The sequence below is a fragment of the Sus scrofa genome, chromosome 6 (genome assembly GCF_054392235.1).
Source record: "Sus scrofa isolate SSC_HxYL_T2T_F1_AM1 chromosome 6, Sscrofa_HxYL_maternal_Yorkshire_Landrace_v2.0, whole genome shotgun sequence".
NCBI lineage: Eukaryota > Metazoa > Chordata > Mammalia > Artiodactyla > Suidae > Sus > Sus scrofa.
The window spans coordinates 891,378-919,334 of record NC_139388.1 but is presented as its reverse complement, the minus strand read 5'-3'; the positions used below and the strand labels follow the sequence as shown (position 1 = coordinate 919,334).

The 27,957-nt window shown below is 57.9% G+C and overlaps 2 protein-coding genes across 3 annotated transcripts; one reads left to right on the top strand and one right to left on the bottom strand.

The window, feature by feature from the left end:
- Positions 1-493: 493 nt before the first annotated feature.
- GAS8 (growth arrest specific 8) lies at positions 494-17,700 on the top strand. The gene is made up of 11 exons (XM_005653210.4): positions 494-603; positions 2,218-2,304; positions 5,554-5,751; positions 6,102-6,308; positions 7,863-7,917; positions 8,482-8,687; positions 9,139-9,306; positions 9,497-9,583; positions 11,991-12,200; positions 13,951-14,016; positions 16,314-17,700. Exons 1-11 carry the CDS (start codon positions 601-603, stop codon positions 16,461-16,463), a joined length of 1,437 nt encoding a protein of 478 aa, XP_005653267.2. The 5' UTR covers positions 494-600; the 3' UTR covers positions 16,464-17,700.
- LOC146402125 (5-hydroxyisourate hydrolase-like) lies at positions 16,729-19,087 on the bottom strand. 2 transcript variants are annotated; one of them, XM_084959196.1, is made up of 4 exons: positions 18,956-19,087; positions 18,513-18,652; positions 17,210-17,345; positions 16,729-16,959 (listed from the first exon to the last, which is right to left on the bottom strand). In XM_084959196.1, exons 1-4 carry the CDS (start codon positions 19,013-19,015, stop codon positions 16,870-16,872), a joined length of 426 nt encoding a protein of 141 aa, XP_084815322.1. In that variant the 5' UTR covers positions 19,016-19,087; the 3' UTR covers positions 16,729-16,869. The 2 variants fall into 2 exon arrangements, with proteins under 2 accessions (XP_084815322.1, XP_084815323.1); XM_084959197.1 differs by having other exon boundaries at positions 17,220-17,345.
- Positions 19,088-27,957: the final 8,870 nt, after the last annotated feature.

The following is a 27,957-nucleotide window of genomic DNA, read 5'->3' as shown; positions in this document are numbered from 1 at the left end:
AATTTCAAAACTTTGGACCTGGCTGGAACTTGGTTTTCTTTTATATTTTTCTTTTCTTCTGAGGATTTGCGGAAACCTAGCTATCTTCCAGCCTCAGGTAGGAGGCATCTTCAAAGATGGGCAGGGTCCGGTGAGACCCAGGGGCAGAGTCTCAGCCCAAATTCGACTCTAATTTGAATGCCGGCCCGGAGCGCTGGTCAGATCTTTCCGGCCGCTCACTCAGCGAAGCCTTTACTGAGCTGCTGTGCACAGTAGGTACTGTACATACAGACAGTAGGTAAGAAGTGGACGGAAACAGTTCCTCCCACCTCCATGGGGCTTAAGTCCTAGTGGGGAAGACCCTCAGCGAGCACGTTCACCCGCCTGGTGGGGACCTAGCGAGGGGAGAACCCCTAGCGGCGGCCCCAACCCACTGGCTCCGCCCAGTTGCTAGGGACGCGCTCTCGCGGTTGCCGGGCCACGTCCGCTTGGGCGGACTCTCGCGAGGATCCTCGGACTTCGCGCGGGACCTCGCAGCGGTTGTCTGGAGACCGCGCAGCTTCTGGCAGCGCCGCGGACGCGTTTGGTTGCGGGGCGCGGCGGGCTGCGCTCACCCGAGCCATGGTGAGGTGGCGTGGGGGTCTCGTCGGGTCCGCGCTGGGTGCTTGGGGCTCCGGGGCCGGCCGGTCCGGCGCCCAGAGTGACCCCAGGCCGGGAGGCCTGGAGCTCTGGGGTCTCTTGCGCGCGGAGACCCTTGGTCGGGAAGCTTGGGTCCCCCGCGACCCGTGCATACAGAGACCCCAGGGCGGGAGGCCTGGAGCCCGGGGTTCCTGTCGTTGAGGGCTTGGTGCTCCCGTGGAGTCCTCGTGGGGAGAACCCAAGGTGCTGCGCACCCCGGACCCCGCAGGCACCTGGAGCTGGAGACCTGGGCTGTCCAGGAGCCTGCGTTCACAGGGGTGGGTGGTCAGAGAACTCCCACCCCCGCCGCCAAGACCCAGGGCCCAGAGTGCACGGCGTCCAGAAGGGAGAACCTGGCCTCGGGGATTTTCTACCTGAATGGTAGGCGCACCGGGGCCTGGGACAGAGCACCTCCATTCCACCCCAGAGCCTAGGGCATACCGGGGTGATTGGAGGTCCCTGACGGCGGGTCTACTGCCCGTGGAGTCCCCAGGGCAGAGCTTGGGGGACGGAACTGCTGTTTCCTGGGAGAACCTGGGAGGATCAGGCGGTCCTGAGCGGAGCAGTACCCTCCCCCCGTCCCTGCCCCGCTAGTGCAGTGGGGGACTACACAGGCTTGGTGGTAACTCAGTTTCCAGGCAGGGGCAGCAGCTGGGAGAGGGTGGTGCCTCGGTGGGGGCGGGCCCCAGCCGCTGGCTGTGAATGTCCCGGATGCTGAGGCGTGACAGACTTTGGGGATCCTCTGGTGGAGTGGACACCTCGGAGGTGTTTAGGAGTGAAGATTCGCTGGAAAGGTGTTTGGAACGAGCACCGAAAGATCCCTACGTTCACTAGCTGGCTGGAATAGGGGTGATTTTCTTCCTTTCTTTTTTTCTTTTTGCTGCTTTATGTTTTCTGAGATGTCCACATAAACTTTTTTTGTAATAATAAAAATGTTGCAGAGCTCATCATGTGCACACGCTAAAGCATGGGCCACAGCAACAGAAAGTTAAGGAAATTTGTATCTGCTGAGTGGCCCTTGGGAAGTCACCTTGTCACAGTTGTTAAAACCAAGTGTCACCCCGTGAGCAGTTCTGTGCGGTGTCCACGGACAGAGCCCAAGCGTGTGCCTGTGCTCAGGGCTTCGTGGCCTTCCCTCTGGTTCCTGCTGAGCCTCTCTGTCTACATGTTGACCAGGCCGTTTATGGCAGGTTTCTTCCTGGTGGCTGCCAAGCATTGGAGGCTGTGTGGTCACAGTCGACAGCGTGCCGTGGGGCTCTTCGTTTTTGAGGCAGAGTAAATTGCGCATGCACACCGAGGTCTCTGCCATATCCCAAGGAGTGGGTTTTGAACAGGTCCCCTTCCTTCCTGAGGGAAAACTGTATTCTCTTCTGAAAAGGACAATTTCTCCTTGCTGCTCCAAAGGCGGCAGCAGAATACGCGTGCAGCTAAGCCTGGGAAAGCTTTGGGTGGTGCAGGTGGGAGCAGGTGAAGGCAGGTTCCGGAATGGAAGAGGTTGCTCCCTGGAGGGAATTGGAGCCGTCCCGAAGGTGAACCTGACTGTCTCTTCTTGAACCGGAGGCGCCCAAACGGAAAGGGAAGAAAGGGAAGGCCAGAGGCACCCCGACTGTTGACGGGCTTGCTCCGGAGGACATGAGCAAGGAGCAGGTGAGTGGGCCGGCCTGAGCCCTGGCCCGGCGCTGGGCCGCGGTGGGGGTGGGCTGTGCTCCCAGCTTGTCTAGGAACCTCTTGCCGACCACTGCCCCGTCCTCGCCCACCTCCCCTCAGCCTGGCTTCTGCAGTTCTGTCCACACCAGGTTATACCTCCCCCGGAGTCTCAAATGCAGTACATTCTATTAAAAATGCAGTAGAGCCATGGGGATGAACTCTTTTATAGGGTAGTAGAAATTGGGAAGGAAATGTTTGTCTTTTTTCTTTTTCTTTCTTAAATGTTACAGCTGCACCCGTGGCATATGGAAGGTCCTGGGCTAGGGACTGAATCCGAGCCACAGCTGTGACCTGTGCTGTAGCTGCCCCGGCCTGGGGAATGAACCCATGCCTCTGCAGTGAGCCGAGCAATTGCAGTTGGATTCATAACCCTTTGTGCCACAGTGGGAACTCACAAAGGAAATGTTTTTTCTGATATAAGGGCTGTCTTAGGAGTTCCCTGGTGGCTCAGCAGGTAAAGGATCCACCATTTTCACTGCAGCTGCTCGGGTCACTGCTGTGACTAGGGTTCAGGCCCTGGCCTGAAAACTTCCACATGCCATGGGAGCCCCCCGCCCCCAAAAAAGAGCCTTTTTTTTTTTTTTTCAGGGCTGTAGCCATAGCAGATGGAAGTGTTTTGGAGTTCCTGTTGTAGTTCAGTGGTAATGAACCCAACTAGTATCCATGAGAATGTGGGTTTGATCCCTGGCCTCTCTCCGTGGGTTAAAGATCCAAATTTGCCATGAGCTGTGGTGTAGATCACAGACGAGGCTTGGATCTGGCTTGCTGTGGCTGTGGTGTAGGCCGGCAGCTGGAGCTCCAGTTCAGCCCCTAGCCTGGGAACCTCCATATGCTGTGGGTACAGCCCTAAAAAGAAAAAAAAAAAAGACCCGAAGTTGGAGAGCTAGGCAGAAGCCCTTGGATGGTGATCGAGAGGCTTTGTGTGCTTTTTGTTCTTGTCTCTTTAGGGCATGTGGAGGTTCCCACGCTAGGGGTTGAATCGGAGCTCCAGCTGCTGGCCTACACCACAGCCACAGCAACATTGGATCCGAGCCGTGTCTGCAGCCTACACCGCAGCTCACGGTAATGCCAAACCCTTAACTCACTGCGTGAGGCCAGGGATCGAACCCAAGTCCTCATGGATACTAGTCAAGTCCATTACCGCTGAGCCACAACCGGAACCCTGTGTTTGATTTTTGGTTAATCCTGAGTTATACGGCTTCCTGGGCCAGGGACTGAACCTGAACCACAGCAGTGGCAATGCAGGGTCCTTAATTCGCTCTGCCGCCAGGGAACTCTCTTTTCTGATTCTTCTTCTCTTTTTTTTGGCCACCCTACAGTTTATGGAGTTCCTGGGCAAGGGGTCAGATCCGAGCGCAGTTGCAGGTCAGGGGGTTGAACCTGCGTCCTGGCGCTGTAGAGACGCCCCTGATCCCAGTGCGCCACAGCAAGAATTCGTCTTTTCTTTTTTTGACGTGTGTTCATTTTATATTTATATGAATGTCATATTTTGTTTTATTTTTATTTTATTTTATTATTTTATTTTCCCACTGTACAGCAAGGGGATCAAGTTATCCTTACATGTATACATTACATTTACATTTTTTTTTTCCCCACCCTTTGTTCTGTTGCAACATGAGTATCTAGACATAGTTCTCAATGCTACTCAGCAGGATCTCCTTGTATTCTTTTCTAATTTTTAAAAGAGAAGCTGGATGTTCCCGTCGTGGCGCAGTGGTTAACGAATCCAACTAGGAACCATGAGGTTGCCAGTTCGGTCCCTGCCCTTGCTCAGTGGGTTAAGAACCCGGTGTTGCCGTGAGCTGTGGTGTAGGTTGCAGATGTGGCTCAGATCCTGCGTTGCTGTGGCTCTGGGGTAGGCCAGGGTCTACAGCTCCAATTCGACCCCTAGCCTGGGAACCTCCATATGCCACGGGAGCGGCCCAAAGAAATAGCAAAAAGACAAAAAAAAAAAAAAAAAAAAAAAAAAAGAGGAGCTGCAAATCCAGGCATTTATGAGAAGTCTCTATATCTGTTTGAGTGATGGAACAGCTAGTGTGAGCTGTCAGGTTAGGGAGGGGCTTGGTCCAGATTCTCTGTTTGAGTGACGACCCTGATGAGGGGCCAAGCCCCACCCTGGGTCCCCTTTGCCTCGGAACCCCTGCTGCCCCTCCTTCACTGGTTGCTGTCACCCTCTCTTGAAGTAAGAACTGTGGTTTCTTTGTGGGGTTATCAGATGAGGAAGACTATGGTCAGTGGCCTGAGGTTCTGCTCGTTCTTGAGGGGCACGTGAGTCCCGGGAAACTGGGACTCTGTCTTTTTTTTTCTTTAATCTATTTGCAGATTTGCATTTGGCTCTGGACCAAACACTCTTGACTGTTTGGGGTCTACTGATTTTTTTTAGACATACATTTTACTTTCTTTTCTTTTTTTCTTTTTTTCCGTTTTGGGGCTGCACCCTGTGGCATGTGGAGGTTCCCAGACTAGGGGTGGAATCGGAGCTGTTGCTGCTGGCCTACGCCACAGCCACGGCAACACCAAATCAAGCTGCGATTGTCTACCTATACCACAGCTCATGGCAACGCCGGATCCTTATCCGGTGAGCGAGGCCAGGGATTGAACCTGCATCCTTATGGATGCTAGTCAGGTTTATTTCTGCTGAGCTACAACCGGAGCCCTGGGGGTTTACCGGTTTTGTGTATTTTTGCTTGGTTTGTGTCTTTAAAGGTGAATTGTTCATGTTTAGCCTTGTTTGGTGAATGTATTTACATCGTCCTCACACTTTCACATCTTTGGGCACAGAATCTAGCTGGCAGATTGTTCTTTCTCAACTATTCCCCTCTTTAAAATCATCTTAAGTCATGTCTTTTTTAATTTTTTCGCTCTTGTAGTAGCAGTATAGCTGCTATCTTTAAGCAGAAAGCTCCTGTGCTCTTTTGAGAAATTTCTTTCATGTGAGTTCCTGGAAATGGATGCAAGGGTATAATCAGTTTATGACTTTTGTCCAAATAGGAGGGATAAGTGCTATTCGCCACGTGTCCCCTGTCCCCTAGTCTCCCTGGCACCCTGTTGTGACTTCTTACTTTCAGCTCCGCTTTGCTTGGAGGTCAGAGTGGCCCCCGCCACCTCCTTCCTGGCCTTTCTCCACCCACCCTCCCCTGGAGGCGGGTGGCCCTGCTGGTGGCCTCACGGCCCTGCCCTGCCTGCCAGGTGGAGGAGCACGTGGGCCGCATCCGGGAGGAGCTGGACCGAGAGCGGGAGGAACGCAACTACTTCCAGCTGGAGCGGGACAAGATCCACACTTTCTGGGAGATCACGCGGCGGCAGCTGGAGGAGAAGAAGGCTGAGCTGCGGAACAAAGACCGGGAGATGGAGGAGGCTGAGGAGAGGCACCAGGTGGAGATCAAGGTGAGTGGGGCTGGCGTCCCCACATGGGCGGGGGCCTTGTCTCTCCCTGCATCGAGCCCCTCCTGTCCTCAACACAGGGGACCTGGAGGTATCTGTCATAAAAGAGCATGTGCATGCAGGTGGTCACATGCGACCAGGTATGTGTAGGCGAGCATGGGTGCATGCAGGCGAGCATGGGTGCGTGTAGGTGAGCATGGGTGCGTGTAGGTGAGCATGGGTGCGTGTAGGTGAGCATGGGTGTGTGCAGTGTGCAGGTGATCCTGTGTGTGTGCAGGTGGGCATGTGTGTAGGTGAGCAGGCAGAGCAGGTGCAGCACTGCTTCCCCCCCCCGCCCCCGTCCCCGCCTGAAGGTCTATAAGCAGAAGGTGAAGCACCTGCTGTACGAGCATCAGAACAGCCTGACGGAGATGAAGGCTGAGGGCACTGTGGTGATGAAACTGGCCCAGAAGGAGCACCGCACGCAGGAGGGGGCCCTGCGCCGGGACATGCGGGCGCTGAAGGTGGAGCTGAAGGAGCAGGAGCTGGCCAACGAGGTGGCGGTGAAGAACCTGCGGCTGGTAGGTACGAGGGTGGCCGGAAGCACCTCAGGATTCAGCTGCAACTGGGAACTCATAGTTTTGTGTTAAAAACTCCTACATTTTGGCAATGAATTGAACTTATTTTCTTTTTTTCCCGTTTTTAGGGCTGTACCCTTGGCATATGGGAGTTCCCAGGCTAGGGGTCAAATCAGAGCTGCAGCTGCTGGCCTCCACCACAGCCACAGCAACGTGGGATCCAAGATGCAACTGCAACCTAGACCACAGCTCCTGGCAACTCGGGATCTTTAACCCACTGATGGAGGCCAGGAATTGAACCAGCGTCCTGATGAATCCTAGTTGGGTTCATTACTGCTGAGCCATGACAGGAACTCCAATTAATTGAACTATTAAATATAATAAGCAGCCAATCAAACCCTATTTGAGGCCAAATGCGGAATTCCATCTCAAACATGAGTGACAGGTTGACCTCCCAAGAGGGAAGTCCAGCCCTGGGTCCCTCTCCACGTGCTCTGAGTCCCGACCCCAGAGACACTCATGCCACTGGGGCAAGCAGCTCTTCAGCCACGGCAGCCACAGCAGTTCGTCTTGTGAGCTGTGCTCTTTGGTCCTTTCTCAGGGAGGCTGGGGGTTCCAGGTGGAGGAAGGAATTTTTTTTTTTTTTTAGCTTTTTAGTGCTGCACCTGTGGCATACGGGAGTTCCCAGGCTAGGGGTCAAATTGGAGCTGCAGCTGCCACCCTACACCACAGCCACAGCAACTCAGGATCCAAGCCATGTCTGTGGCCTGCACTATAGCACTCACAGTGACGCCAGATCCTTAACCTACCAAGTGCGGCCAGGGATCAAACCTGCATCCTTATGGATCCTAGTCCGGTTCGTTAGCTGCTGGGCGATGAAGGGAACTCCCTGTTGCTGTTTTAAGCCAAAGAGGTTACCAGACACTCAGAGCACCTGCGGCTCTGGGCAGGCGGGACAGGGCTGAGCATGGTCAGAGTTCTGAGCGCCTGTTAACATTCTCTTAGTTTTTTTTTTTTTTTTTAAATTTTATTTATTTATTTATTTTTGTGTTTAAAATTTTTAAAAATTTTATGTATGTATTTATTTTTGTGTTTTCTAGGCCTCACCTGTGGCATGTGGAGATTCCCAGGCTAAGGGGTCGAATCGGAGCTGTAGCCGCTGGCCTATGCCAGAGCCACAGTAACACGGGATCTGAGCCGAGTCTGCGGCCTACACCACAGCTCATGGCAACGCCGGATCCTTAACCCACTGAGCGAGGCCAGGGATCGAACCTACAACCTCATGGTTCCTAGTTGGATTCATTCACCACTGCGCCACGATGGGAACTCCTGTTAACATTCTCTTAGGCTCAGGGGTGACATTAGCCAAGGGAAGTGCGTTACCACAGCCTTGTTACTCTGGGCTTGGTCCATGAGCTCGGAGGCGAGGGGACCCACCAGAAGCAGCACAGGTCTGCTGAGCTGGCTCTTCCACGGCGGGGGCGGGGGGGGGTGGGGGGGGGCGAGGGACGGGGCGTCTGTCCGGCTGCTGGTAACGGCCTGTGTCCGCTCTTGCAGAAACACACCGAGGAAATCACCAAGATGCGGAATGACTTTGAGAGGCAGGTGAGAGGTCAGTGGCACCAGAGCCCGCCCACCAGAACGTAGCAGACCTCTAGTCCTTGTGAACCCAGGGCGGGCCACCCGCTCACGAGAGCCCGACACACAGGGCGTGCACCTGGGCGTTTCTGAGGCTGGTGGACCAGTCCACCCGAGATCCCAGAGCGAGTCATTTCCGTGCGAGTCGGGAGGCTGTGAAGACCCACCTGTACTCCCGGAACAGACTGATGGTAGGAGCAGGCAGCACCTGACAGCCCTGGCCTGCAGCTCTGATTTCAGAGGTCTGTCTGGTTTCTAGCACAGCCCCACAGTCTGGCTGGATGGCCACATAGGCCATGGTTTTTGCCCATGGGGACCAGGTGGCCCTCAGCTGTTAATGTGGGTCCCTGCTGCAGTTCCGCTGAGCCGTGTCTGGGACGGGCAGACGAGGCCAGGCTGGCGTGTGCGACCACCTGTCCCGTCCTGTCGCAGCCTCGGTCCCAGTGGGTGTTCTTGGGCCCTGGTCACACCTCTGCCCCTCCCTGTAGCCCCAGGGCCAGCTGCTCTTTCCGCTGCTCTCAGTGCCGCTGCCTTTCAGAAATCGAGGCCAAGTACGACAAGAAGATGAAGATGCTTCGGGACGAGCTTGACCTGCGCAGGAAGACGGAGGTCCACGAGGTGGAGGAGCGGAAGAACAGCCAGATCAGCGCGCTGATGCAGCGGCACGAGGAGGCCTTCACGGACATCAAGAACTACTACAACGACGTCACCCTCAACAACCTGGCGCTCATCAACTCCCTCAAGGTGCTGCCGCGCGCCCAGCCCCTGCCCTTCAGCTGCCCTTGATCGAGGCCAGACCATCCCCTGTGCCTTTAGCTACGCCGCAGCTCAGGCAGCCTCACAGACTGTCCTTGTCACCCAGTCTGGCACTGGTGGCGCGTGTCCCCTGGGGTCCTGTAACCTCCATCAGCATGGAGGATGCGTGATCGGAAGGTCCATTGAGAACTGGAGAAACGGATTCAGGTCCTCACCTGCCTGCAGGGCCGGCAGTTCTCTGTGGGCAGGAGGGGCGGCCGCAGCCCCACCCGCAGCCCTACCCCTGCCGGCCCCGCCCCGGCCCCGGCCCCCCCCCAGCCCCAGCCGGCCCCGGCCCCGCCCCGGCCCCGGCCCTCCGACTCTGCCCACAGACCCCGCCCCTGCTGGCCCTGGCCCCGCCCACAGAGCCCGCCCCTTGCCTCCCGCGTGCTCTGCACAGGAGCAGATGGAGGACATGCGGAAGAGGGGCGAGGTCCTGGAGAAGGAGATGGCGGAGGTGTCCATGCAGAACCGGCGCCTGGTGGACCCGCTGCAGAAGGCGCGAGACGAGATGAGCGACATGCGCAAGAAGCTCAGCGGCTACGAGAGGGACAAGCACATCCTGCTGGTGAGTTCGCCCTCACCCTGGGCGCGGAGGGGCACGTGAGACTGGCAGGTGTTCTGGGGACCCCGGGCCCCGGCCACGATGAGGGCGCAGCCACTCGTGCTGGAGCCAGTTCTTTCTGAAGGTCATTGGGGCCCACCTGCGTCACGGGCGGCCTGTGAGTGCTTTCTCACAAGCCCCGTTTTCTCTCCAGGGCGCGAAGGCGCGTCTGAAAGTTGCCGAGAAGGAGCTGAAAAGTCTGCAGTGGGAGCACGAGGTGCTGGAGCAGCGTTTCATCAAGGTGAGCAGAGCTGGTACCCAGGACAGCCGGCGCTGGGCTGGCTCCTGGCTTTGGAAGCTGGAGGCCCTGCTGCCCCTCCTCCCTCTGAGCAGCTCTCGAGGAGGCACGCTGTGGCACATTCCACGACGGCCCGGGAGCAGCCCTGCTGTCCCCTCAGCCTCCTCCTGAAACATGGCCAGGCCCCAGGAGGAGGAAGGGCCTTTTGCGTCTCTGTGTTCCAAGTGGGGGATGACATGTGTGTCAAGCGGAAGTCTGTGGGTAACGGTGCCAGGCCTCACGAGGCCCCTTCCAGACGGCTGGCATCCTGGCACAGGGACGCTTGGTGCTGTGCTGAGACAGTTTTGCTTTCTTACCTCCTTGTGCGCCATCTCTGCAGAGGGTGGGTGCTCTCAGGGCAGACTTGTTTCCGTGGGCCAGAACCTGGGTGCCGCCCTTTGCTGTGGCAGCAGCCTTTGAGGTTCGTTTTTGGGCCACGGTGTGTCTCTTTTAGGAAAGTCGATTCCTAGCAGTGGAGTTGCTGGGCCAGAGGTTTGGGTTGAGATTGTGGGTCGTCTGCCCAGAGAGCTGTTCAGAGTTGTCCCACCCAGCGTGTGCGGGGTGCTTCCCTGCTGCCGTGATCCGGTGGAAAATGTGTCTTTGCATGCGCTTTTCTGAGGTTTCCGTGAGTGAGTGGAGAGACGGCCGCCCTGCCCTGCAGTTCCCGGGGTCTGGCCGAGGGCAGAGCGGCCCCATCTGTGTGCCAGCCATCAGCACAGCTGCTCTCCCTTCTCGCCTGGACTCATGATCCCAGGCTGTGCTGATGGAAAGGGCTGCTCCCTCGGAATGTCCTGTAAGCAGAGGTAGATCCACCCTCCACGAGCCTTCGAGGGCCCTGCAGGCTGACGGGCAGACACCATCCCTGCTGCTCACAGTGGGTGCCAGTGGAGAGAAGGCAGAGTGTGTCCGGGGCTGTGCTCTGTGCCACCCTCCCCGAGTGCCTGTGGTCTGCAGTACATGCGCATGTCAGTGTCACCTTCTGGTTTTTTAAAGAAATTTGTTTATTTTTAAACTGGTTATTTTCTTTTTTGTAACTCGGTGAATTTTCTCACGTTTATAGCTGTGCAGCCATCCCCACCCCAGCCCACCCCCCACCCCAACCTGTCTCCTTTGGAAATCATAAGGTTTTCAACGTCTGTGAGTCCGCATCTGTTCTGCAAAGAAGTTCCCTGTGTCCTTTTTTTAGATTCCACGGATGTTACCATATGATGTTGGGGTCTCATTGTCTGACTGACTTCACTTAGCATGGTAATGTCTAGGTCCATCCATGTTGCTGCAAATGCCGTTCCTTTTTAGGGCTGAGTAATATTCCATTGTGTATATGCACCACATCTTCTTGATCCATGCCTCTGTCGATGGACATTTAGGTTGTTTCTGTGTCTTGGCTGTTGTATATAGTCCTGCAGTGAACATTGGAGTATGTTTATCTTTTTGAGTCATGGTTGTCTCTGAGTAAATGCCCAGGAGTGGAATTGCTGGATCAAATAATAATTCTATTTTTAGTTTTCTGTGGAATCTCTATACTGTTTTCCATAGTGGTTGCACCAATTTACATTCCCACCAACAGTGTGAGAGGGTTCCCTTTTCTCTACACCCTCTCCAGCACTTATTGTCTGTAGACTTTTTAGTGATGGCCTTTCTGGCTGGTTTTTTTAAGTCTTACTGAACTGCTTTTGATTTACAGTGTTGAGTTCGTTTCTGCCCGAATAACATAGCGGTTCCCTCTTCCTCCAGGACTGGATGAAGCAGATCCTGGGGATTTGATCCTAGTTAGAAGGATAAGGTGCACCAAGCTTCCAGCACAGTCCTCTTTTCTTCCCAGCAGACACATGTGTTTTTACAGGTGTGGAGGACATTCTAGAAGGAGTCACCAACGATGCTCCCATGGTGGCTTCTGGAGGTGGGGTTGATGTTTTAAGCTCCTCAGTCTGGATTTTTTTGTGGCGCACAGTTAAAAGGAGATGAAAGGATGCTTGCCTGGATGGATGGGCAGTTGGCTCCTGTACTCACTTTAGACCTGAGTTCCAGGATCTGGGGCTGGCAGGGACGTGGACCCCTAAGAGGCCCCCTGCCCCACATGCCCTGGATCTTGTGTGGGGATGACGGAGGGCGTGGTGTAGCCCACGGCGCAGACCTGGGACAGCGCTGGCCTCCAGCTTGTACCGGGGACAGCTCCCCAGAGGTGTGTCCTCCTGCCTCCCACAGTGTAGACAGCTGCCTCCCTTTAATTCTGTCAGGGTGAGTGGGGCTCAGGCAGTGTAGATGACACAGATCCCCCCCGCCCAGGGCTGGCACTGGTGAAAGAAGTGTGTCGTGGCCCAGGGGCAGAGGCGGGAGGGGACTTCTTGCCAGTGAGAGGTGCGTCCTGCAGGTGCAGCAGGAGCGGGATGAGCTGTACCGGAAGTTCACCGCCGCCATCCTGGAGGTGCAGCAGAAGACAGGCTTCAAAAACCTTGTCTTGGAGCGCAAGGTGCAGGCGCTGAGTGCTGCCGTGGAGCAGAAGGAGGTGCAGTTCAGTGAGGTGCTGGCAGCCTCCAACCTGGACCCCTCGGCTCTGACCCTCGTGTCCCGCAAGCTGGAGGTAGGCCCCAGATGGGCTCCTGGGCAGGGCTGCCAGCACCCCCGGGCCCCCACAGTGGGCCGGTAGGGCTCTGGTCGGGGCCCCACGCTGTGGTCCAGCCTCTCGTCCCAGCTGAGGCTCTCGTTAACCTCGTGGAGGGGCTCACGGTTTCCGCGCTCCCAGGCCTCTGTGCACCGTCAAATCCCTGGGCTCTGTGGCTTTGCCCTTGTCTCTTTCCCGCCCCTGCTCTGAGCCCAAGTCCACACTGTCCGCTCCAGCTCAGCCTGTCAGGCCCTGGGTCTCTCAGGCCTCTTGGATGGCCTCGTCTCCTGAGCTCTCACCTGAGGCCACTGCCACCTCCTGTCTGGAACAATAACATGTGCTGGTCTAGGCTCTGGGTGGGGGACACAGGGCTGTGGGCGTGCCTTTGTGGTGGCTGCTGGGCAAGGCATCCCAGAGGGATGGGTCTGAGCAGCAGCTAGAGCATCTGTTCACCTGCACGTCCAGTCATTTACGGCAGTTCCTCTGCCGCGGCCGTCCAGGGTACGGGGCACAGCAGTCAAAGGACCCGAGAGGCCTCGGTGTCCATGGGCCAGTGGATGAGATGAGAGTCAAGACAACTCAGCAGGCAGAACCTTGACCGTACCTGCTAGTGACCTTACCTGGAGCTGGGTCGTGCCCCTCCGCTCCCTGACCTGGGTGGGAGGTGTCACAGAAAGTACAGGTGATGCTGGCCAGGGGGCCTTTGTTGCTTCCAGGGAAACGTGGCCTGGCTCTGGGCAGTGGACAGTCTCCAGGGAGAGGCCCTCTGCGGGACGGCCAGCCCGTCCCAGACACGGACCCTTCCAGGGGGACAGCCCTGTTGTCCCTGTTCTTCCTTCCCAGGGAAGCAGATGGGGTCAGAGCCACAGGGAGGTGGGCAGGGTTGGGGCAGGGCGAGGCCTTGCTGCCGGTGGAGGAGGGCCTGGGCCCGAGGCGTTGTCGCGCCTGTGGTTCTGGCTGGTGTTTGCTCCCAGGGCAGTGGTGGGTCCTGGCTCAGTGGGTGCCAAGCTCTTGGGGTCAGGGCTTCTGCAGCCACGAGGGGGCCTCGTCTGGGCGGCAGCACCACAGTCTGAGTCTGGGGCTCATGTCTGTCCTTGCCGCTCACAAAGGGGAGAAGGGCTTTGCCCTCTCCTGTGGGAAAAGGCAGCCGGTCCTGCAGCTGGACGAGGCCCTGTGCCGCCAGCATCCGTGATGAAGGGATAAAAACCGCTCCCCGGAGTTTCCGTCGTGGCTCAATGGTTAACAACCCCGACTAGTATCCATGAGGACACAGGTTCTGTCCCTGGCTTCACTCAGTGGGTTAAGGGTCCGGCGTTGCCGTGAGCTTGTGGTGTAGGTCGCAGACATCGCTTGAATCCTGCGTGGCTGTGGCTGTGGCGTGGGCTGGAGGCTGTAGCTCTGATTCAACCCCTAGCCTGGGAACCTCCACATGCCATGGATGTGGCCCTAAAAAGAAAAAAGAAAAAAAAAAAAAAAACCCAGTCCTGTCCCCTGTGGTTATGGCAGCTGCTCCAGGACCTGGCAGGAGAGGCTTGAGGGCTTTCCTGGGATGCGGCTGGCAGCCCGGATGGCTCCAGAGGGAGGCCGGGCTGCCGCCCCCCCCTCCACCGGGCAGTTCCTCACGGAAAGCAGCTCTGTGTCCTGGGGACCTTCCCACGCCAGCTGCCCCCTGTGTGGACGCCCGCGTGGGGAGCCAGGCGCTCTTCCCTGTCTGCCTTCTTCCCCGCAGGACGTCCTGGAGGCGAAGAACAGCACCATCCAGGACTTACAGTACGAGCTGGCGCGCGTCTGCAAGGTGCCGAGCCCCACCTTCCCTCAGGGCCTCCCTCACCCAGGACCCCCGGCCTTTACCTCTCGTGCCTGCCAGGGTCACTCAGCCTGTGTGTGGGCTGGCGCACATCCCCTGAGATCCAGCTGCTGTCCTGGCTTCCTTGACAGGGCCTGCCCAGGGCACGTCTGGTGTCTTGTCCAGCAGGCTCGGTCCCCGTCCCCGTCTGACCCTCGCTCTGGCACCACAATGCCTGCCTGGCCCCTGGGGCTGTTGGGGGATCTGCTCTGCTCCCCCAGATTAACGTCCGTGTCCTCCAAGCAGAGGCAGTTACGGCTCCGACCGTTCCTGACTCCTTTGTAAGTCTCTGCTGAAAGCCACACTCGGGCCTCCTGCAGTTGGGGAGGGCAGTGCCTACTGTGTGCCGCGCACCCTAGCAGCCTGGGCCCTGTGCACAGCGTCCCCACCTCCGCGGCTGAGCCCACGGATCTGTCAGGGTTTCATCTGTGCGAATCAGACACAGCACTGCCTGTGGGCACCCCTCAGGTGTGACTCTGGCATGACCCTGGGCCATGGAGCCCCAGGATAAAGTCAGTGTCCATCACAGGCCCTGGACTCTGGGGTGACCAAACACCCTAGGCCCCCTTTGCCCATCAGGACCTCCTCTAGATGCTCTGGAAACACTTGACACTTAGGTGCAGGGAATTAGGGCTACGTACTGGTGCGTGCAGTTCCTGGGGGTTTTCATAGCCTGTGTGTGACTCTCAGGAGGGCTGAACCGCGGAGAAGGGGGAGGACCAGGGCCCACCCCTTGAGTTCATGCTGGAGCCTGGCCCTAGTTCACCCTGTGCCCTCAGCCCCAGACCCTGGCAGCGTGTTGTGGCGAGGACAAACAGCTAGGCTCTGAGCATCTGACATGCATCAGCTCCTCACACTCTTACAGCCATCTGATGAAATTTGCTCTTTTAAAAACATGCATTTTCCAGAAGAGGGGAGAGGAACCCTGCCTGTGTCGGCCCTGCCAGCGCCATTGCTCAGATGTCCACTTTTCTGGGCTGGGAGTAGGGAATAGATGCTGCTGGACAAGGAGGGAGACGTGCCCACAGGGAGCCAGGAGCTGCACCCAGGCACCTGCTCTTCCGTTTCCCATCGTGGGTCACCTGGGGTCACACATGCGGGGTGGTTGGGTGGCCGCCCCATTAACGGCCTTCGACACTGGCCAGGACGAAAGCCCCGGTTACCTTCTAGCCGGGCTGGGACATGTCTTGCATGGTTGTCACACCTGCTCACCTGGCCTCACTTCTGGGGAACTGAAACTCGGTCACGCAGGATCACCGGCCAGACCACTTGGCTCCCTCCTCAGGGAGGGAGGCCTTTCTTTGGTCTGGTCCTGAGGACTCCAGACATCGCAGGTCGTCCTGCTTGTAATGACCACGTCCCCCCCCAGTGCCACTAACCGCCAAGCAGAGGATCTCCTTGGTACTGGAACGTTGAAAAGCCAGGGAATGCCCAGCGTAAAAAAGGTGGACCTGAAGTCTCGAACTGTGAATCTCAGATCCAGGAAAACAAAACCAGAAAACCCAGACGGGATCAGGAAAAGCTGAAGAGAACACAGGCAGTAGCTGAGAGCAGCACTAACACCTTACATTTCGATCACATCTCTCAGGCTAAGAGTTTGATCAGAAGGGGGAAATGGTTAAAAAGAAACCGCATGCTTGGATTTCCGCCTGTGGCTCAGTGGGTTAAGAGTCCAACTAGTATCCCCGAGGATGCAGGTTTGATCCCTGGCCTCGCTCAGTGGGTTAAGGATCCGGTGTTGCCGTTGCAGATGTGGCTTGGATCTGGTGTTGATCCCTAGCCCAGGAACCTCCAGACACCCCAGATGCTCCCCTTAGGCTAAGACTTCATGCCTAATCTAACTGAAGTTTCAGCCCCTCCCAGGAATGGAAGTTTAAATCCTTCAGTGTGGAGCTTTCTGGTCAGCACTAGGGAGTAATCCGCCCTAAGGGAAGACCCCCTGCCTCCCCCTAAGGGAAGGTCACCTGGCCTGAAGTAGTCCAGCCTTTTAATGTCCTTGTCCCGCCCTCCCTTAAGGCAGGCGGGACATAAACGAGCGCTCACACTTGACTCAGTGGGACGGGGTGGTGCCAAGCCAGGAATTCCTGAGCAAAGCTTCAGATCTGCCAGTTTACACAAGCGGGCTCATGTGGGGGCTGGGGCTGGTGTAAGGAGCTGCTGGGAAAGGCTGGCCACATTCCCGCCCCTCTACAGGGCTGGGTGGGTCTGAGCAAGTCGGCCTCTCACTGACCGCCGTGTCCCCACAGGCCCACAACGACCTGCTGCGTACCTACGAGGCGAAGCTGCTGGCCTTCGGGGTCCCCCTGGACAATGTGGGCTTCAAGCCCCTGGAGACGGCGGTGGTTGGACAGACGCTGGGCCAAGGCCCCGCGGGACTGGTGGGCACTCCGACGTAGCCCCTGCCTGGGCCCCCCCCGGATGCCTCCCCCACACACCAAGGATAGCAGGTATTTGCTGTGTAGACGCGCGCCAGCTAATGAAGGTGTTCATGTGTGCTGCGTGTCCTGTCACGTGTGCTGCGTGGAGAGGCACCGCCAGGGCCCACGGCGCCGTGTCGACCTTCCCCCGAGCCCACCTGGTCTGTGAACTCACCCGCGCCCCTCACCCCACGGGGCCCGGGGGGCAGACCAGCCGAGCCTGCCTAGTGACTGCAGCCACCTCGAAGATGCCAGCTTCGACTTTATTGAAATCGGGGGCCAGAACGTCCCGCAGAAGTGTGACCCGCTGCCCCATGAGGCCACAGCCCACACAGGAGGGTGCGGGGTCCAGGCTCGCGCGCGTAGGCCCGCTGGCAGCCACCTGCTAGCTCCCTCGGTACGTGGTGTAGGACCACGGGCTCAGCAGCAGAGGCACGTGGAACTTGTGGGTCTCGTTCGTGATGGTGAAAACAACCTGAGAGCAGAGGAGGCACCAGGAGAGCCAGGGGCCGGGACGCCGCAGCAGCAGCAGCAGCCTGGCCCCTGTGCAGACGCAGGCCTGGGGCTGGAGCCAGACCCTCCCCAGTCAGGCAAAGGGAGACACCTGTCCCCAGGGACTGAGTGTGTGGGGGTAAAGGCCGGGCAGCCCTTTCTTCTGGGGGCTCAAGGCAGGGGGGAGGGGCAGGGCCTGCCTGAGGGTCACAGGGGGACCCCACCTCCCTCACCTCCACATACGGGTAGAAGCTCTCCTGGCCTCTCGTCTTCCAGTAGCCCTCGGTGTCGAAGGACAGCTTGTAGGTGCCCGCCCTCACCCGGCCTGGCGGTAGGAGGCCGGGGCAGCGGCCGTCGGGGTCTGTAGAGCTGGGGAGAGGGCGGAAAGGGGGTTCAGAGGGCCGGGCGAGCCCCCCGCGGAGGTCGCTCCAGTCTCGTGCCTAGTGGCCTCCGATGTCCCGGCAGCCTGACTGGACTTGGGTGGGCAGGGCCGGGAGGCTCCACAGCAGCACAGCCTCTGGGGCCCGGGCTTCTGCAGCAGCCCAGGGACGCCTCTGCACGGTCGTTCTAGCAAATCACGGAGACGGAAGGGGAAAAAGTGTCCCGCGGATACCCGTGAGCAACCCTTGTTTGTATCTGGCCTGTGTATGTTTCAGATTTTCTCCATGCAGAGATGTGCTTGTTTACAAACCTAAAAAAGGGTTATGCTGCCCATTCTGCCTCAGAACCTGTGCTGTTCTGTTCACGTGATCCCTCACGGGCAGCTTTCTGGGTCCGTGTGTAGCTGCCCACTCGGCCATTGCCAGTGGCCTGTCTCTAGCCGCGCCAGGGCCCGGCTCTGAGGGTCTCGCTCATGGAGGAGCCCCAGACGCTGCCCGCTGTGCTTGCAGGTGTCTGTTTTCATCAGAAAGGGTAGCATTTCTGGAGTTCCCTGGTGGCGCAGTAGGTGTCACCGCTGTAGCTTGGGTCACTACCGTGGCTCAGTTCGATCCCTGGCCCAGGAACTGCCTTATGCCATGGGCGCTGCCAAAACAAAAAAGAAGGGGCCACCCATAGCAGCACAGTTTGGGTTGGGGGGTGTTGTTTGGGACCCAGAGCCCCAGCTTTCCTGAAGGGCTCCCTCCTGTAGCCCTGAAGCTTTGGGGTTCTGCCTCCCACCCCCACCAAGGGGCGCTGCCTCCTTCTGACGAGGGTCCGGGGCGGCTCCTCCCAGCAGGGCCTGAGCCTGGGGTGGAGGACCGGAGGCCTCGAGCTGCCTCAGTCTCTCCATTGTGAAAGGGGTGCTTCTGGGGCCTGCACACAGGGTGAGGACAAACGGGACGCCTGGTCACCTGTCCGTCACGGTGACAAGGAGCCCTTTCTCATGCCACCTCAGGCCTCAGCCACCGCCCCTGCGGGAGGTCGGGGTGTGGGGACAGACCCTGTTCGCAGGCCAGCGGGCACTGCACACCGGTGGGGACAGAAGCTCCGAGAGTCTGGAGGGACCGTCCGGCTGTGGTCAGCCCGCACCCTGGGCTGTCGGGGGCCCTCCCCTACCTTCTCGTCAGCTCGGTCCACTGCTGGCCACGGTCTTCGAGCCTGGACAGACGGAGGCAGAGGCCCTGGGCTGGGAGCCCCGAGGCAGTGTCCAGCACGTGTGTGGTCAGCGGGCTGCTGACGGGCTCCATGCCTCTGCCCTAGGCCACGAGAGGGACAGGGATGAGCATGTGGGGCCAGCCTTGCATCCAAGGCCTTAGAGTAAACAGCCCTGGGGGACAAAGTCCCCAAGTGCCCCTGGGTCCAGCGGGATGGGGCTGGAATCGCTGAGCCAGTGTAAACTGCCTCCACCCCACCAGCCACCAGGCCCTGAGCCTCTGCCCCAGAACCTTCTCCTCCAGCCCCTCCTTCCAGCCAGACAGCTGTGGGGGAGAGCCCAGCTCGGACCCCTGACTCAGGGGTCACCTTAGCCCCCAAGCAGAAAAGTCCGGGCCTGCCCCTACCCCCAGGGAGCCCAGGTGGTCCTGAAGTGTCCGCAGCCGAAGGGCGGCCCCAGAGATCATATGCTTGGTGGCCTGGGGACTGCGCGAGCTGGCAGGAGGTCACCTCACCCGCCACCCCCAAAACCTTCCGGGGCGGGCCCTGCGCTGCCCGGACACCTCCCGGGCCCCACGGGCCACGTGTCTGACCGAACCCGGGGCGGAGCGAAGGCGGGGTGAGGGTGGCGGGGGAGGTCCGCCCGGATCGCAGCCTCACCGCGGGGCCCACCGGGGTTTGCTCCGGGTGGCAGGGGGGCGCTGAGCGCGGGTACCTGCGGGGGCGCCGAGGCTCCTCCCGCCGGAAGGGGCGTGGACCTGCGGGGCGGGGCCGGGGCGGGGCTCGGGACTGGGAGGAGGTGGGGCGGGAGGGGGTGGGTCCAGCCCGGCGAGTCCTGGCTCTGTGGGGACAGGGATTGGATGGGCTGCGGCGGCGCCCCAGGCCGAGGTGGCTGGGTGGCGGGGCGAGGTTCTCTGAGCTGATGCCCGCTGCCCCCTCATCCTCTGGCCCTCGAGCCCCCCCCCACCCTGTATGCAGACGGGGTGGTCTGAGCTCTGCAGAAATGAGAGGGCTGGCGCGATCTCTCAGTGTATTCGACTTTTACCATGCTGTGCACGTGAGCTGATTTTGTGTAATCTGTAAATAAAGACAAGGGCGTCGGTATGGAAAATGGATGGCGTCGATTGACAGGTTGTGTCGTTCTGGATGTGGGGACATTTTTCTTTGTGCTGCGGTGCCTTTTCTAATCATTGATAGATGAGCCTGGGCTGTTTGTGCAGTGAGGACCAGGCTTCTCTGAGGCAGGGAGGGGGCCCTTCTAGCAAAGTTTGGGTGTGTTGGTTACAACTATTTGAGATTTAAACCGTGCATGGCCTTTGGCAGGGCTTGTGTTTTAGGAGATAATCTCGCAGAGATGGGTGCCCGCCTGTTTTGGCAAAATGCCCATGAGGGCAGGAGACCAGAAACAAGAGGCTGTCTCCCTGGGGACAATTAGCTCAGTGAACTCTGCCCTACCCAGCCCATTAAAAAGAGTGAGACTGGGGAGTTCCCGTCACAGCTCAGTGGTTAACGAATCCTACTAGTATCCATGAGGACGCAGGTTTGATCCCTGCCCTTGCTCAGTGGGTTAAGGATCCGGCGTTGCCATGAACTGTGGTGTAGGTTGCAGACGCAGCTCAGAGCCTGCGTGGCTGTGGCCCTAGCGTAGGCTGGTGGCTACAGCTCCTCTTTGACCCCTCGCCTGGGGACCTCCACGTGCCGCGGGTACGGCCCTAAAAGGACAAAAGATAAACAGCAACAACAACACTGCTGAGCCGTGCGGAGCAGCTGTGGGTTCATGCTTTGAGTCGGTGCATGGCTTCCACTCACTGCAGGGATCAGCTCACTTCATCGTGACGTCCTGATCTTGTCGCTGTTCTCCCCATTTTGCAGAGGAGGAAACTGAGGTGTAGAAGCACCACATACTGGAGTGTTTGATAGTGTGCCACACGAAAGGCCGGTCCAGGACCGCCTCTGCCACAAGCAGTGTAGACAGGATTAATTATTTTCACTCCTTCGCACTCCGAGGACTAAAGCCTCGCGTGTCCTGAGTAAGCTGACGAGAACAGCAGTGCCCTTTAACCCTCCCTCTAGAGCCCTGCCCCCTCCCTGCCCCCAGAGGTCCTAGAAGAGCAGGCAGGGCAGGGTGCCCTGGGAGGGCTGTGGGCTGCTGAGGAGCAGGCATGGGGGTCCCGTCCAGGAGGGCCAGTGCCAGCCCTTCCATGCTGAACACATGACTGCCCTGCTGCTTCCATGGTCCAGCCAGGAGTGACCACACACCACAGTGACCACAGTCTGTCTCCTGAGAACAAAGGGTGTATCTGGTGGGCTTCTGGCAAAAAGAAACCAGGCATAGGTCTTGCCCTGCTCCCTCTACTCCTCTCTGAGTGGATGCATGTGATGCTGGAGCTGCAGCAGCCTTTCTGCCAACAGGAGGACAGGGCACGTAAGCTGAGGAAGAGGGAAGCTGCTTCCCTGCTGTTGTCTTGGGCTGCCTGTGGGTGGGCGGGGCCTTTTATGTCCAGATTGTGTGACAGAGTGTGATTTTATTTATTTATATATTTACTTCATTTTTAGCGGCCCTGTGGCATGTGGGATTCCTGGGCCAGGGATCAGATCCCAGCCACAGTCACCACCTGGTGTGGCAGTACCAGATCCTTAACCCACTGTGCTAGATGAGGGATGGAACCTGCCACCCAGCGCTCTCAAAACAGTGCTGATCCTGTTGCACCACAGCAGGAACTCCTAGAGTGTGACCTTTTTTTTTTTTTTTTTTTTTTGGTCTTTTTAGGGCCGCAACCACAGCATATGGAGGTTCCCAGGCTAGGGCTGGAATCAGAGCTGCAGCTGCCGGCCTCCACCACAGCCACAGCCACGTAGGATCCAAGCTGCAGCTGCAGCCGACGCCACAGCTCACAGCAATGCCAGATCCCCGACCCACTGAGCGAGGCCAGGCATCCGGCCTGCGTCCTCATGGACACTAGTTTGATTCGCCTCTGCTGCTCCTCACACTCCCGGAGAGTGACTTTGAACCAGGCCGTCACCCGAAGCGTTTCTGCCTCGGGGAGCCGAGGTCCTGCGGGTGCGCTGAGAACGCGCACTGTCTCGGCCCCGACGGTTCTTTCCGACCCGGGTCGTCCAGGCCCGGAGCAGCGACTGGAGGCTCGCTTCCTGTTCCCGAGAGAAGGCAGCTGGCCTGCGGCTCCCCGAGCCCCTTCCCCACTCCACACCTCCCCGCCTGTGACCCCGACTGGGACGCAGGTAGGCTTGGAACTCACTCCCGTCCAAGGGACGCGAAGGCCGCTGGGACCCGCCTTCCCTGAGATGTCGACCTTGGCCAGGCACAGCGAGGGGACCCTGGCGACGAGGCAGAGGCCAGCAGCACAAGCTCCCGCCTGAGGCGGGGGTGGCCGAGGAGGAGGCCCTGGCAGGTGGTGTTCCGGGGAGGGAGACGCTGAGGCCGCAGCCAGAGGGGCCGGAGCTCAGAGAGGTCCCGTTAGGCGGCTGCGAGAAAGGCACCCCCCCAAGCCCTGGAGCTGCCGTGTCCTCAGGGCTGTCCGGGCCCGGGTCAGGTCGTGGCCAGGAGAAGGTGCTACGCGGCCTCTGAGGGAACGCGCCACGGGAGCCTGCAGCTCTGCATGACGACGGGACGGGCTGCGGGAGCAGGCCAGAGACTGACGGGGCTTCCAGGCCCTGCTCCCAGCCCTCAGCTCACCTCCGCCCCAAGCCCCTTGGCATCCCCAGACCCTTTCCGTACGGTCAGCTCCGTGTGTCCCGTGCGGTGTGGCTCCACAGACACTCGGTCTCTGCCCGCCCCTGTGCCTTAAAGCTCGCTTTTCTTCACCAGTAGGGCCCCATGGCTCCGGCAGGTTGTCCCTCTGCTCCAGGACAACCGCACTGCTGGTGCTGTGGATTCTGCTTTCTGGCCTTGGCTGCCCACTGGGGACACCACTTGGCCTAGGACTGGCCCCCCGGCGCCCTGGGACAGGGAGCGGGTGTGGGTCAGCATCCCAGCGGGTGTGAACGTTCTGCCAGGCTGAGGGCCACTGGCCTGCATCGTGACACTCAGGCCACCATGGAACATGGTTGATGAGATGCCCGCTGGCCTCAGCTGGACTTCCTGTTGGGCTGGCGGCTGTGACCACCTTGGGGGTTCGGCAGCCGGACGGTAAGCAGACAGGCACGTGGTGGTCAGTGCAGGGATCACAGGTGCCGGCCTGGCTCGTCCACCCACGGCCCCCAGAGAGCAGATGCACCCAGCCTGGAGGGCTTTCCCTCCACTAAGTGACCGGCTTTGCAGGTGCTGGCCTGTTGGGCAGTCGAGCTGCACCCGCCACAGCCTCATCCTGGCCGGCACCCTGCACAGAAGCAAAGTGACCTCTCCCAGACTGACGCAGGAGGAGACCCCCATGGACTGGCGTCTGATCAATGTATTCTGAGTCCCGGCGTCAAAGCAGGGGTCCTGGGACCTCTTCAGATACATAGTCACAACTTACGGGGTCAGGACACTAGGGCTGATAGCCTGTTTTCACCAGGGAACAATGGTCTGATTTTGTGGGGGAGCAGAGGCATTTTGCTTTGCCAGTTACAAGAGTCTTGCGGGTCCAGTTCGGATTTGACCCCTGATGCCTGAGGGTTTACTGTGCCAGGCTCAGGGCGCCCTCTTCTGACTGGTGTGTGGGTTCGCATTGTGCAGGTCCCTTCTCATTGGTGGGGTCTTTTCTGATTAGTGTCTCTTTTCTTTTTCTGCCTTTCCTAGGGCTGCTCCCTCGGCACGTGGAGGTTCCCACGCTAGGAGTCTAATCGGAGCTGCAGCCGCCGGCCTACGCCAGAGCCACAGCCACGCGGGATCCGAGCCGCGTCTGCGACCTACACCACAGCTCACGGCAACGCCGGATCCTTAACCCACTGAGCAAGGGCAGGGATCCAACCCTCAACCTCATGGTTCCTAGCCGGGTTCGTTAACCACTGCGCCACAACGGGAACTCCTCTTTTTTTAATTGAGGTGTAGCTGATTTGCAATGTCAGGTTAGGTTTGGGTATATAGTACAGTGACTCCGATGTGTGTATGTTGGAGTTCCTGTGGTGGCACAGCAGATAACGAATCTGACTAGCATCCGTGAGGATGCCCGTTCAATTCCTTGCCGTTCGCTATGATGTAGGTCACAGATGTGGCTCAGATCCCGCGTGGCTGTGGTGTAGACCAGCGGCTACAGCTCCGATTGGACCCCTAGCCTGGGAACCTTCATATCTGCGGGTGCAGCCCTGAGAAGAAAAAAAAAAAAAAAAACCGACAACCTCCCCCCCAAAAAATAACAGATGTATGTGTATATATTTCTTTTCAGATTCTTTTATAGCTTATCACCAAGCATTGCGCGTGGCCCCCTGTGCTGTACTGGAGCTGAACAATAGGTCCTTGTTAGTTTTCTATTATATATAAAACAGCGTGTTAGGTGTTCATCTCAACTTCCTCGTTTCTCTCTCCCCCTTTCCCCTTTGGTAACCATAAGTTGTTTGTTTTTTGTCTTTTTTGCCTTTTCTAGGGCCGCACCCGCCGCATGTGGAGGTTCTCAGGCTAATAGGAGCTGTAGCCGCCGGCCTACGCCAGAGCCACAGCCACGCGGGATCCGAGCCGTGTCTGCAACGTACACCACCGCTCACAGCAGTGCCAGATCCTTAACCCACTGAGCAAGGCCAGGGATCAAACCTGCAGCCTCATGGTTCCTAGTCGGGTTCGTTAACCACTGTGCCACGATGGGAGCTCCTGGTAACCATAAGTTTGTTTTCTATGTCTGTGAGTCTGTTTCTGTTTTTTAAATACCTTCATTTGTATCAGTTTTTTACATTCCACATACAGGTGATACCACGTGGTATTTGTCTGTCTCGGTCTGACTCTCTTTACTTAGTATGAAAAACTTTAGGTCTGTCCATGTTGCCGCAAGTGCATTATTTCATGGTTTCTACGGCTAATGTTCTAGTGTGTGTGTGTACATATGTATATTTTCACACCTCACATCTTCGTTGGTTCGTCTGTCGATGGGCATTTAGGTTGAATCCCTGTCTTGGCTGCTGTGACTCGGGAGAGCTGCTGTGTGCTCAGGCGTGCATGCATCGGTTTGAATTAGGCCTTTCCCGCATGTGTGCCCAGGGCTGGGGCTGCTGGATCACCTGACACGCTGTTTTCAGTTTTTTAAGGAACCTCCTCACTGTCTTCTCATAGTGGCTGCCCCACTTACATTCCCACCAACAACATGTGCGGGTTCCCTTCTCTCCACACCGTCTCCAACATTTATCGTTTGTAGACTTTTATTTTTTTTGTCTCTTTTTTTAGGGCCGCACCTGCGGTATATGGAAATTCCCAGGCTAGGGGTCAAATCAGAGCTACAGCTGCCGGCCTACACCACAGCCACAGCCACGCAGGATCCAAGCCGCCTCTGTAAGCTACATACACCACAGCTCACGGCAACGCCAGGTCCGTAACTCACCGAGCAAGGCCAGGGATTTGTGTCCTCGTATGAGCTGCATTGTGACGATTGATCCCTTTATTTATTTATTTAGAAAATTAATCCCTTGTCAGTTGTGTCTTTGCAAACATTTTCTCTTATTCCCTAGGTTGTCTTTTTTATTTGGTTTAGGGGTTCCTTTGCTGTACAAAAGCTTTTAGGTTTGATTAGGTCCCATTTGTTATTTTTTATTTTATGTTTATTTTATTTCATTTTATTTTATCTTGTCTTTCTAGGACTACACCCACGGCCTGTGGAAGTTCCCAGGCTAGGGGTCGAATTGGAGCTGCAGCTGCCGGCCTACACCACAGCCACAGCAGTGGGGGATCCGAGCCGTGTCTGCGACCTACACCACCGCTCACGGCAACGCTGGGTCCTTAACTTGCTGAACACGGCCAGGGATTGAACCTGCAACCTCACAGATACTAGTCGGGTTTGTTACTGCTGAGCCAAGACAGGAACGCCTCCATTTGTTCATTTTTGTTCTTATTTCCATTGTGGAGGAGATAATTGCAGGAAGATATTGCTGCAATTTATGTCAAAGAATGTTCTGCCGGTGTTTTTCTCTAAGAGACTTATAGTATCTGGTCTTAGATGTAGGTCCCTGAACCAGGTTGAGGCGATCTTTGTGTGGGGGTGACCGTCTGTCCTGGTCTCTGCCGCACGAGCCGGGACAGTCGGAGATTCAGCTGCATGTGCCTCCCTTCTGCAGTTCCGCGCCGCGGGGAGCTCTCCCCGCTTCCGGGTGCTGGTGGGGGGTGAGCTGCTGTGCTGAGGCACGAGGAGGCCTGGCTGAAGAGGAGGCGGCCCTGTCACTGCTCCCGTGGTCACTGAGTGTGTCGCGCATGCGGCCGATGAGAGGACAGAGCAGCCGCCGCTGCTGCGCGTGCAGGCCACCAAGGGAGAGGACGCGCGACGTGCGCTTGCCCGGGGTAGGAAAGGCCGGGTCACTCGGCGCCGGGAATCCAGCCCTCGCTGTCCATCCCCAAGTGTTGGTCAGAAACCCTGGGTGTTTGGACGCGGCAGTGTTGCCCATGTGGCCATCATGAGACACACAGAAGCTTCCGGAGCAGCCGTCCCGAGCACATGTGGGAGAGCAGCGAGCCTGTGATGCCCAGGGAGAGCCAGGAGCCAGGTTGGCCCCTGAGTCAGGACCAGATTCTTTTCTCGGGGGCACAGATTGGCAAGTGTACAGGGCAGCGAGCAGGGAACTGGCACCTCAGCCGCGACCGGGAGCGGGGAGCGGGCAGCACAGTTGGGGGGCTGGGAGCACCAGAGCTGGAGCACGGCCTGCGGGAAGGGAGGCCCCTGGGGGCGGGGCAGTGCCCCTGAACTGACTCCACCCATCTTGGGAGATTCTGCCTGTCCCCCCGAGTCCCACCACTCTTAAGTGGGGTCTCTGCTGCCCCTTCTCCGGGAACCTTCCAGGCACAGAGCCCTTTGTCACCCAGACCCTCCATTGTCTGATGGGCTGGACCTCATCCGAGTCCCATTCAGACACAGGCAGTGACTGGGCAGGGGCAGGGGCAGGGTGTGCGCCGAACCAGCCAGTGGCCTGGCCCCGCCTGCATCCCCAGGCCAGGTCTGGAGGAGGCCCAGCCCGTGCAGCCCTTCTCGCCTCGGGGAAGTCCCCCGGGTTTCCGCTTTAATGCTCAGGGCAGTGCTGGCCGTCCTGCACACGCAGTGCAAGAGCTGGGCACACACCTGCCCCGGGGCTGGGTGTGACACGGGCCACGGCCCCAGGGGTGGCCGGAGGCTGTTCTCTGGGTCCTGAACGCTGTCCAGGGTCCCCGACCTGCTTGTTCTCTCTGCTCAGCCCTTCCTGCCGCCTTCTCTCCGGCGGGAACCCTGATCTGCGAGCAGGAGTCAGGCCTTTCCCTCGCTGCGTGTCTTTGCACCTGTGTTTGTGGCAGACGCCCTCACAACAGTGGTCCCGCTCCTCCAGGTCTCCTGCCCCATCAGCAGCTTGCGTCTCCCAGATCCGCACCCTCTGTGAGTCTTAAAGCTTTTCCACAACCACAGGGCCAGCTCCTAAGTCGTGAAGCTCAGATCTGCTGGCCTCCACCTCCTGAACCCTCTTGTGCGGGACCTGGAATGTACAACCAGTGTTCAAAAAATGTGTCATGAGTAACCTCGAAAATCAGCTGTTGTCTGTGTGTGGTGACCCAGACGCTCTAACTCTCGGGATTAATTAGTATTCACTATGCGATTATAGGGGATTTTATTGTCTGTCTTTTGAAATTTCCCTTTTTTTTTTTTTGTCTTTTTGCCATTTCTTGGGCCGCTCCCACAGCATATGGAGGTTCCCAGGCTAGGGATCCAATCAGAGCTGTAGCCACAGGCCTACGCCAGAGCCACAGCAACGTGGGATCCGAGCCACGTCTGCGACCGACACCACAGCTCATGGCAACGCTGGATCCTTAACCCACTGAGCAAGGCCAGGGACCGAACCTGCCACCTCATGGTTCCTAGTCGAATTCGTTAACCACTGAGCCACGACGGGAACTCTAAAATATCCCCCCCTTTTTTTTTCTAACAAAGCTTGCCATCGAGCATGAGAGCTTAGAAAATAAGGTCTTATAGTACATATTTCATCTCTGTGAGGACACACGTTTGATCCCTGGCCTCGATCAGTGGGTTAAGGTTTCAGCATTGCCATGAACTGTGGTGTAGGTTGCAGACGTGCCTCGGTTCCTGCGTTGCTGTGGCTCTGATGTAGGCAGCTCCAATTTGACCCCTAGCCTGAAAAACCTCCATATGCCGCAAGTGTGGCCCTAAAAAGCCAAAAAAAAAAAAAAAAAAAAAAAAAGCGTGAAAGAAAGAAGACCGTGGTGGCTATTTATGGGTGAGATCCACATGGGTTCGGTAATTGCACCATCCTGCCACAGGGAGGGGCCCGCAGCCCATTGCTCGAGGCCTCACTGGAT